The following is an 11,164-nucleotide window of genomic DNA, read 5'->3' as shown; positions in this document are numbered from 1 at the left end:
GGTAAACAACATCCATTGCTCTCCCTATGCAGACAGGAATACCATTTTGTTGTAGAAAAGCCAGGCTTTTCCTTGTCACCTGCTTCATTTGGTTTGGGATCATTTCTAGGAAGAATCGCTCTAAGACTTTCTTCTGTATTTTTCTCGGTCCTTTTTTGGGCCCTCCTTATAGATAGCTCTGACATTTGCCCTCTTCTGGTCATGAAGGTCACCCCTTCATCTCGACCACTATTCAAACATTACAGACAGTGGCCTTGCACAGATGTCAGCCACTGCTCTTAACACTCTGGGGTGGATTCTCTCCTCACTGCTCACAACAGGGTTTTCATCCTTTCTCATACATTACCACCATTTTTTATTCCCCATTCATAGTCACCCATTTAAAAGCCACGCACACTGGCATATCAGGCCCCCTACACCAGAAGCAGCGGGTGAGGGAGCGCTGCCCTAGCCGCGCAGCACAGGGTGTTGTCTGGGGCAGGGTCTCAGCCCGTGGCCAACAACAGGGCTCCTGCACCCAGCGTGCGTGCTTGACCCGAACCTCGATGAGGGCGTGGCGGGTAGGCTCCCAGAGCCCCTAAGATGGCGCCGGGAGGGGAAGACTACATTTCCCAGCGGCCCCAGCGCCCCGCGCGTGGCATCTCAGGTTTCGGTATGCCGCACTCTGCGGCTGCTTGGCGCCGCCGGGCGGGAGTGCGAGTTCTGCTGGGAGTTGTAGTCTGTGCGGCTGCCATCCTGGCCTCTGCCAGCCGGTGGGTTGTGCGGGCTTTTGGAGGGGGGAAGCGGCCCGCCCGGGGCTGGGCCCAGCGCGGGGCTGTAGTGGAGCTCCCGGAGGACAGGAGGGAGCGGGCGTGGACCCTGGCCTCAGTGTGGTGCGGTAGCGGCGGTGCTTGAGGATTGTGGGGGCCTCAGCCTGCGGGGCGGGGGCTGGGACCTCAGTGCAGTTTTGGATAGGGGAGCCGGGTGCCTGGTAAAGGAGCGGGGCAAGGGGTTAGCCTCACTTCTTATAGGGTGATGAGGAAAATAGGTTTTAGTGCTGCAAAGTGGGCAGCCGCTTGGGGCATGGAGCCGGAAGTAGATGGAGTGAGGGCAGCTCCTGGGAGGAGAGGTGGTGGGAGCCAGGTCCTCGCTGTTAATCAGAATGACTTTGGTCTGTGAGTGGCCGGTTCTCAAGGCAGCAGCTGATTCTGCACTTTGGGGTTCAGTATGTATTTGCTACGCATTGTGAGATGCCCACAAACTGGAAGGTGATCAGGAAAGACAAGATTTTTCCCCATCTTTGCTTTAGGTACCAGAAATACGAAACACTTCCACACAAGGCTGTACAGAAATGTATTGCTTTGCTTTCATCTCTTTGCAGGGCTGGTCCTGTATTACAGGGTGTCCCAGTGCCTTGGCTATTTTACCAGTTCTGCTGGGATTTGCAGAGAAGCATGCTCAGAACTGTAGCAGACCAGGGATTTTCTCCTTTTTCTGTATGTTTTATCTACGTGGAACTGACATGCAAAGCCCCAGCAGTGGCTGTCAGCATCTGCTTGCTGATAATGGCTCAGCATTGGTCTGACAGCTTTGCTGTACTACTGGGTTTTTGTGTAGGATCAGTTACTGTAATAGTCGCTAATAATACTTAGTTATCAATACAATAACTGTTTTTGTGGGGAACACAGTTGAAACTTCCTGTCTCTTTTTACTGTGCTTTACAGACACGTGTGACTGTGATTAATTCCTGATGCAGTTTTGATTCAAATTTATTGTTTAAATTGTTGAAGATGTCATCAGGCCTTACAGAGGAACAAAAGAGAAGAATTGAAGAGAACCGCCAGCTGGCTTTGGCTAGGAGAGCAGAGAGGTTGGCAGCCCACAGAGGTGGGCATGTGGGGGTCGCTGGACCTCAGGTGAAAGAACAGAGTCCAGGCCATCAGGGAAGCTTGAAGGAAGAGAACAATCATGTCAGATTCATTAGCCAGCACAAACAGAATCCAAACAGTCCAGTGGAGCAGAAGAGCAGTCTTCAGAAAGATTATAATCATTACACTGCAAACCAACAGATGGCTGGTTCGCATGGAGAGCAACAAAAGAATTGTTCAGAGAACTCGGAACAAGCAAGTGGCATTAAGCCTACAACGATCGCAAATTCTCTGAGTTATTCCCATAAACATTATGTGGATGCTGATGGTCAGGAACATGGACAACAAGCTTTAATTAATCTTGGTACATTCCAGCAGCCCAAATGCTACCCAGCTTTCAAAACCCCTATGGAATCATCTCATCCCATATTAATTGATAACAGGCACCCTGATGGTAGTAAAGATTTACAGAGTCAGAAAAAATCTGCCATAAAATACATTACACCACCAAGCAGTGCCAACCCGAGTGATACAGAAATGCTGATAAGGAGACCAAAGGAAAGAGAAGGGGAAGGAGGTAGAATGCAGAAGCGGACCAACTGTATCAGTGCAGGCTCTACCTTTGAAGCTGCCTCTTGCAAGAAAGGAAATAGTGTTACAAGAGGAAAATGCGTGAAATATGGGGAAGACCGATTTCAGGTTGAAATAGGGTATAATGCTGAGCTTATGGCAGTGTTTAAGAAGATACCAAGCAAAAGCTATGGTAAGAATTGGTTGTTTGCTGTTATCCGATGTCCCTGACCTTGGCAGGGGGATTTGAACTGTAGATGATCTTAAGGTCTTTTCCAACCTGAACTGTTATCTCCATTTACATGGGATTGAAGTTTCAGCATCTGCTGGAACTGTAATTGCTATATGCTCTTAGAAGTGTAGCTATTGCTGTGGTAAAATATGTGGTATTAAATGGGGATTGGAAAAGTAAAGACATCTGAAATTGGAAAGAAATTCTGGGCATATATAGCTTGCGCTTGGATTTAGCCAAGAGGTTAAGAGGCCCTGCTTTATGGACAGTGCTCTAAGAAGTGTAGTGGCAGTAGCTGCTTGGAGCCTTTGGGAGCGAAAGAAGTTGTCATAAATTGATATGAGAAAATGAGTCACTACAGCTGAAGTTCAGAGTTATTGAGGTGATTCTGTTAGCTGGGTTACTGAGAGCAGTGGAGTCTCCACCTTTTGGCTTGCTTCTGGTCTTTTCTCACTGCCTTTATTTGTTGTATTCCACTTTTGTTTCTCCCATGTGTTGCTGCTTCTGTGAATGGCTGCTGATTCTTCTTGGTTTAGTATTGATATTCCCTATGGCTTTTTTTGGTGTCATGTATCTGTAAACTTGAGCATACTGTTTTTCAGATGTGTATAAAAAAAGCTTGCATGAGTAGCTTGAATTCTGTCTTACCTCTCATGAGTGTTTCACACCACCATGTTTTTCCTGCTACACATGATTTGTATTCTGCCCTATTTTAGATCCTGATATGAAAAAATGGAATTTCAGCCTGAAAGATTACAGCAGTTTCAGTAAGTAAATGATAAAAAAGAATCCAAATCTTGACCCCCTTCCACTGTCTTCCATAATTATTAAGTAGTTTTGTTATTGTCTGGAGTAACAAAACCAGTGCTACTCAAACATAATGCCTATCTGTTAGGCATCTAGCTCATAACATTTTTCTGACGCTTTGTATTGATTAGAAATAACTTAATTTTTCACATAATATATATAACTTTTTCTGATGTTGCTGAATTTTCCAGCGTCCACCAAGCCTGATTGTAGGAAAAATATTTACTGTGCACATACTTCATAGGAATATGTATTGAGAACTGTGTTCTACTTGCTTAATTTCTAGGTCTGTTCATGTGTTTTCTTTCTAAAGAGCTCTTTTTATTTATTTTTAAAAACAAACAAACAAAAAAAAAAAACCCCAAACAAATCACACAACAGACGTATTTTCCTGTTAATTTGGGTGGCAGAAAAGGAAAAAGAGTTAATTTCTTAGGGCTTTGAGTGAGCCTGAGAATGGATTTGCCTTTTTCTGGCATACCAAATATGGTCTTTTCTTTCTCTCCTGTCATTTTGTTCTGGAAAGACTGAGAGATGATAAAGGCAAACACTTCAGGTAAGCTTTTCAAAAGTGTATTGTATTGAAGTGAGTGATAAATCACTATTGATTTCAGTGGGAACAGAATTAGGCCTGAGTTGAGCACTTTGAAAAACCCACAGTTGAGTGCTGGTATTTTAGCTTCCCATGTGGGTTGCCACACATTTATAATTTAAGTGCTGCTGGTTTGCTTGAAGTGTATCAAGTACAGATGAGAGCAGAGTCTCTGCACCAAGGAGCTTGCAAGAGAAGAGGATGGTTTTTAGAAATCAGGGGTTTTCCTTAAAGCTATCAAATATGAGTTTGTTCTGGAAAGTTCACGTTGACAAGTGAAGACAGTATCTGATCATCATTGGGCAATGGTATCAGGAGAAAAATACCCTGAAAAAAAGGAACTGACTTAAAAGGGCCTTGGTTTGAAGACTTGTAAGTGTAAAAACAATTATTTTAAAGGTTCCTACAGTTAATTTTATTCTTCTGAATAGTGTTATCCTGTACTACATTTATTTCTTTGTACTATAAATAATTAAACATGCAGTCAAACTTAGAAAATGATGTTGAAATAAAAGAGTAAAAAAAAGTTTGTTTTTTTTTGTTTGGTTTTTATGTTTTTGTTTGTTTGTTTTTTGTTTTTTTTTTTGGTTTTTTTACAATTCCAGTATTTGTTGTAGAGGTGAGATCTAACTATGTAATACTACATCGCATCTAAAATCTTTTGCTTGATGCAGTGGGAGTAGAGGGTATAAATTGGTGGCTTCCTAGTCCTCTACTTTAAAAGTTAGTTTCACTTTAATTTTTTAATTTTTTTCTTTGGAGTATAAATCTCAAATGCTTGAGTTTATTCTGGAAGTCAGTTATTGTTTTAAAATAAAGTTGAATTAAGTCCAAATGGTTTATTTATTTATTTCTGATTAGGAAGAAAGTGTCTGAAATTATTTCTTCCTTTTTTTTCCCTTTTTAAATCTTAACACTGAACTTAGATTTTGTATGTTTTTGTTGCGTATCAGTAAGCTGGACTATTTAAAAATAAGCAGAGTGGGTCATGATGTGCAGCTTAATGCTGAAAGGACTGGATTTATGCTAAAAAGCTACCTAATAGGGAAGATTGCTTCTCTCTACAAATACATGTGCTTAGGGGCCCTTTGCTTTTGAGTCTAATGGACTAGAGATGTTAATGAATCTTTGTTTTACTGTAGTACCTGTGAGTTGGAGTCTTGGGGATGAATTTCATTGTTTGATGCTGTAAAAATATAAGGAAAAAAAATGTTCTTAACCATCACAGTTTGGCTGTAATAATAAAGACAACATATGTGTGTAGACTGGCAGAGGAGCACAGGGAGAAGTGGAATGTTTACTAGTGTGGATAGCTGTGGTTTCAGGCTAACGGCTGTAAAATGCTGTGTCCCCTCTCTCCCCATGCCCCAGCATCATGACAGAGGCTGTTGCTAGTCAGCAGTAAGATTGGAGGACAGATGGTTGGGGGGAAGTAAAAGTCTAAGACACAGTAGAATAAAGGGTTATGGACTTTAATTATAATGAAGGAGTTTTAGGGGTTTGGACTAGATTCCTTCCTGATATCCTTCCTAAAGGATTGTGAGCATAACAGCAGCCCTCCTAGATGAGGTTGCATATCAGACACTGACATAAGGCAGGAGGCAAATATTTTTAGATCTTTCTCCTTTGCTGTTTGCAGAAGTAAGCTTCCATCTTTTAAGGCCCATACTATTGATCACCGTGCCCCTATCCCTGTGACTTCATAAGTGAAAATGCTGTGTGGCTGTGTGTAATTTACTGCTCATGTAAATCTGCAGATTGCTTCCTCTGCCCCAATAAGCCACATTTTTGGAAATGCCAGTAGGGAGCCTAATACAGTGACAGTGCTGGATAGGCCCTTGTTCACCTACTGTCACATATGCTTTCTGCCCCTGCTGTATTCTCTGTGGAAAATCCCATCAACCTGCTCCTCCAGGCCATCACTCTCTCTAGTCCTTAGCCCTGTGAGTGAAAGCAGGGGAATCATCATGCCTTTTAAACTTGAAGATACATGATTTGTTTGTCATCCTCCTGTCTTTTATCTTCCCAAACCATCCTGTGCATCTTTAGTTCATCAGTGTTCTTCGTTATTAATTCTTTTCTCTTATCTCGTGTTTTTCTCCCTAGTGGAAGCAGCAAATCAACTTTCGTCAGTAATTCTGGCACCACTGGAAAGAGAAAATGCAGTTGGCTTGGCATCAGGCTCTTGTTTTGCTGGCAATAGGATTGATCTGAAATCCCTCTTGAAGATGTGTAAGAACTGGAAGAAACCCTCAGCCTGTGTCAAAGGGAAGTGTGTGCTGATCTCTCGCTTGCGGTTTGAGGTTGATATTGGGTATTCTGCAGAAGTAATTGGAGTGTTCAAGCAAATGGGTTCAAGAAATTATGGTGAGTCTCTGTTGTTTCTGCTTTATTCTAATTACATTGTTTGGGCTGCTTTTGGAATGCTGTGAACACTTCAGAGGAGAGATTATAAGAGTACATCCCTCTAAAAGAACATAAGAGGTTGTGCTTTGGTGAAGATTTTGAGCTCCCATAGTTACGGCATAGTGCTATATCTGTGTTCTGCACTCCATGGCAGAACATGTACTCTTCTGGGCCAAAGTGATACTTCAGGAATCAGCACAATTATATTTACTGTTGAAGCTGGATGTGCTGATAATTTGCCAGAAGTATGAAGACCATGCATAAGTTCTTGTCTTTATCATCAAATGCAGTTTGACATTCCTGTATTTTTTTTCTGTGATATATAATGACTGTGACTGCCTGAGCAGATCCAGTTTACCAGCAGCTTTACTGATGTTTTCGGGGCAGGTGGAACTGTAGAGTGCTTCTCTGTTGGCATTCAGATTTCAATGGGAAATACCTTTTTTTTTTCCACTTGTAATGTGGGAATTGAGGCACAGAGTAATGAGATGACATGTACAGTGTCACAGCAGGTCAGTGACAGCATGGGGAGCAAACCCTCAGGCTCTTGTTTGGGCAGGGCCCCAGCTGGCTCATTGTGTCTTCAGCTGACTGAATTCAGTCTGCCTTCCCTGGAAGCTGTAGGCAGGTGCTTCCCAGGAATAAACCTGCCAGACAAGTCTTCAAGTTACATTTTGGGTATTGATGAATTGGTGAATTTCCTCTGTGCCATCCTGAGCACATCCTTTGTAAGATACAGAGGTAAAATTGAAAGCAGTGGTGTTACTGACAGAAGCTAAAGTTTATTGGTTGACAAATAAGAACCTTCACACACATTCTTCCTCCTTTCTTGCAGTAAAAAGAAAGTGGTTGCCAGAATCCTTGGGCAGGTGGCTTTTTGCAAAGGTTCATTAGGGAAGCTGACCTTGGCTTGCTCTGGTGATACCACCACTTCTAGATGTGTGCTCATGCTTTTAATTGTACTTCAAACTGCTTAATGTAAAACAGAGGAGAATTGATTGCTGGATAAGTAAAAATTCTTTTAAAGCAGTTCTGAAATGCAGAGGATATAGATGGATAGCCATGTTCTTAGGGACAGAGAATTCAGTCTTTTCAAAAAGACTTATGACAGTGTTTGTAACTATTGCAGATATCAACACCAAAAAGTGGAATTTCCTGCTGGAGGACTATCCCAGACTAAGTGAGTAGCTGCATTTTCCTGGCTAGGGCTGTTTTCTGGGGAGGCAAATTAATCCTAACTTCATTTCTCAGGCTAAGCCTTTTCACTGTGGGGAGATAATTTGCGAACAAACTGTGAAGCGGGTATCTTCCTGTTTTGTCAGACATTTATACTGTTTGTCCAGACTCAAAATTTTATAGATGTGTGTTATTCATGGCAGTCCTTTAGGGAGCCATTGGGAAGATGGCTCTGTTTTGTCAGATTCTGCACTGAATTCCTGTGCTGTTTTTTAGAGCTCATGGATGTATTTGCTATCACAAAGTTATTTTTATTATTTATACAGCAGCTCTATTTGAGCTAAGGAGGTGCAGCAAAATGGATTCCTCTGTTCCCATTTGCCAAATTTGAAGAGGTCAGTGTGGCTGTCAAGCCTTCCTGTCCTTACAGAAATTCTTTTTTTTTTAGCTGTACTGTCCTTAGCCTCAGTGCCAGCCTGCATTACTCCCTTTTGTGTGTATATCACTTCATAAACTGGCACAGGCACCCCTTGCTTAGAAAACAAACACATACCAGGCTGTCTTACTTCCAGTTCTTTAAGCAGTTTGGATGATATTGTGCTGTTTCATTTCACAGCACATTTTGTGTTTCAGGTCAGAGTGCTAGATTTTCAAATCAAATTATTTCTGTAACAGCCAGCTCATCCACAGTTACAAGTCTAGTTGCTGTCTGCCTGATTCTGTTCAGCCTCCTATGTTACAGCTGGTAGTAATGGCTTTGCAGGCAGCACACAACTGTTACGTTTTTAATTGATGCACAAGGCAGGTTAGAATTCAGGTTGCTTCCATAGCTGAGTTGATTCTAAGCAAATAAGAAGAGCTGCTTGTTTCTCTTGCAGAAGTGTGCAGATCTGCTTGAAGCAGAGGCCTTCATCTTGAAGCAGATTTTAATATTTCATATTTAAAATTTCATATTTCATAGAAATCCAGATTTATTTGTAGCTGGTTGATGGATGCTTAAAAGGAAGCTTAGCAAAAAAATCTTTTTTAAAAAGCATTGTATTTTCCCCTGCATGTGCATCTAAGCATATAGGGTTGCTACAACATTCATTTCTTGATTGAAGTTGACCATTAGACGCCTGCCTTTACGCATCTGTGTAATGCTTGTGAAACTGACTCACAGATCTAAAATGAAGAGCTGTGGTTTGTTGTGTTTGGTTGGTTTTTTGTTTGGTTGGGTTTTGTTTTTTGGTTTTTGATAATGGATGCCACTTTGAGGAATAATCCAGTCTCAGCAGCATGCTCCTAGTACATCTGCTTCTTAGTTTATGTTTAGCTACATTTATGGAGTGCTTTGAGATGAATAGCATTATGCAAGTCCTAAGTATTATAACTGTTATATATCAACCCAGTTGACCTTCTGTGTTTTGTCTTGGTACTCGTGTGAAGCTGTGTGGCTGTGGAATTTGATTGGGGTAAGCTTCAGGCAGATAATAAGAAAGGTGCTGACATGTCACACTTTTTAAGTGTTACAGAGCTGAAATGCTGCTGCTCAGAGGAGTTTTCCTCTAGCATGAGCTCCTGCATCCACAGGATACTGGAGTGCATTTAATAATTGAATATCTGCATACTCCTATGATGCGTGTAATGCAGGGCCTTGTAGGAATGCCAGATCTTGAAAACATGCGAGTGTGTTTTGGTGGAGGCTATTGGGAAACTCCAGGATTGGGATGCTGACAGACTCTGATTTTTGTGAGAGCTGCTAATCTCTCACAATTTGCTATAAGTGCCTTTTGTGTCCATAGGGCCTGATCCTGTATCACGTGGTAGGCAGTATGAGCAAAACCATCATCTCCCAGTCTGTCACTCTCTCAGCCATGCTGGCTGGCAGTTGTATACATACACATCATATGAAGTATTCAGAATCCTAAAGATTTGAGGAAAGAAAAAAAAATCATAAATCTTCTTGCAGGGTGTAATTTGTGAGGGCATTTGAGGCTTCTGGCACATGCCTTTTTGAGGAACAGCATTTGCTTTGTGCCTGTTTGTTTACCTACATCAAAATAAAAGACTTTTTTAAAGGCTGGTTGCCATTTCCAGCAGAGAGATATGTTGGCTGGTAACTGTTTGCGGAGGTTAATGTCTCTGCCTAGTTGCTCAGTCATCTTTATGTAAAGGTCACTTCAGTAAAAAATGTCTGTGGGATGAATCATGCTGGTGGCAGATACATCTTAATCACTCTCCCAGCTCATGTACAGAACAATAGCAACAGAATTATCAGTGAACAAATTGTAGCAATTATGCTAACACATAGCTCAGTCTGTGAGTGTAATAACAAGTTTGTGCTGCACTTTGGGTGGAGAGAATTCCTGCTATTGAGGAAGTATAAATTAAACTGGAGAGTTTAAAAAGTTTGGTTGTTGCCCAGCCACAAATGGAAATCTTTTCATATGGATATTTCTTGGAACTGCTTTCCCCTTTCATATGGCAGGGCTCCATCCTGCTGCTTTCCTCTTGGATATAGCTGAAATAAAAAAACTGGATTCTGGAGGTGCATTTACTGCTGGTATAGTGAATTCTTGTTTCAGTTATTTTTGCAAAGAGTTGTTTTATGTCTTTCTGACTTCTTACACAAACCAACCACTAAAAAAAAAAAAAAGAGTAGCTTCCTGCAGTAAAGGATCTGTGTACATGTATTTGTGTTCCTAGTGTAGAGGTATCTCTTATTTCTCAGTCAGTGGCCAAAGATTGATGGGTAAACATGTTTTCCTCATCCCAGATCACTGCATGTTTTAAACTGGTATTTGTTTTCATAAAATTTGTTGTTGGATTAAAAAGAAATACTTTCATCTTTCTGGGATGGGATATAGGTGGCTGGAGGGGACTGAAATAAGGTTGTCTAGAAGGAGAGTTGCTCTGACGCTCTGCTTGTTGTGATGCATGGGTTGAAAAGATGAAGGCCCAAGGTCTTTACATAATGGAGGCTGGGGATTTCTTTAGTTTGATTGGGAAAGCTTTATCCTGTAGATAAAACTGAGAGGCTCCATGGCTGAAACAACAGTGGTGGTGAGGGACTCAAGTGACTGCCTATGAGCTGGTTCTGGCTTGCAAGCTACTCCAGTCCAAGAGAACAGCAGTGGATGATAGCTCAGCAGGGAGTTGCTATTGGTACTCTGTCCCTGAAGGATGGCTGTCAAAGTGCTGCAGATGGTGGTACAGGAGCAGTTTCTCTGAGTCTTGAGGTGCTTCCTGTTTCCTTATCCAAATGTGGTAAAAGAGGGGTCATAAAGTGGAGACGGCGCCAAACCTGTGTGAACTTGAGAAGAGAGTTTTCAAAGCTGAAGTTGTATGATATTCTTTAGGTAACTGTGTCTCGGGTCACTCCTGATCACTCAGAGACAGTGGAGACCTCACAGGTGTTTAATGCATAATCCCAAGGTCAGGATAAAGATGCCCCTGCTTTCTAGGCTTCAGGAGTTCTTTTGTTCAAATCAGTACTTTTATTTATCAGTATAGTGTGCCCTAAGCTGCACTCAGTGTGAATAATCCAGCTCC

General features: G+C 41.9%; 1 protein-coding gene across 1 annotated transcript in view; it reads left to right on the top strand.

Annotated features, from left to right (window-relative positions):
* Positions 1 to 665: 665 nt before the first annotated feature.
* Positions 666 to 11,164, top strand: part of SMARCAL1 (SWI/SNF related, matrix associated, actin dependent regulator of chromatin, subfamily a like 1) — a 42,011-nt gene continuing 31,512 nt past the window's right edge. Inside the window, exons 1-5 of the mRNA XM_062607779.1 lie at positions 666 to 752; positions 1,704 to 2,610; positions 3,366 to 3,416; positions 6,155 to 6,415; positions 7,584 to 7,634. Coding sequence (XP_062463763.1) covers positions 1,770 to 2,610; positions 3,366 to 3,416; positions 6,155 to 6,415; positions 7,584 to 7,634 — 1,204 coding nt within the window. The 5' untranslated portion in view covers positions 666 to 752; positions 1,704 to 1,769. The remainder of the gene's footprint in view (positions 753 to 1,703; positions 2,611 to 3,365; positions 3,417 to 6,154; positions 6,416 to 7,583; positions 7,635 to 11,164) is intronic.

This window comes from Pezoporus occidentalis, unplaced genomic scaffold, assembly GCF_034315485.1.
Source record: "Pezoporus occidentalis ecotype Australia unplaced genomic scaffold, CSIRO_AGI_Poc_V1 ctg126, whole genome shotgun sequence".
Lineage (NCBI taxonomy): Eukaryota > Metazoa > Chordata > Aves > Psittaciformes > Psittacidae > Pezoporus > Pezoporus occidentalis.
This window is presented reverse-complemented; position numbering and strand designations above follow the sequence as displayed.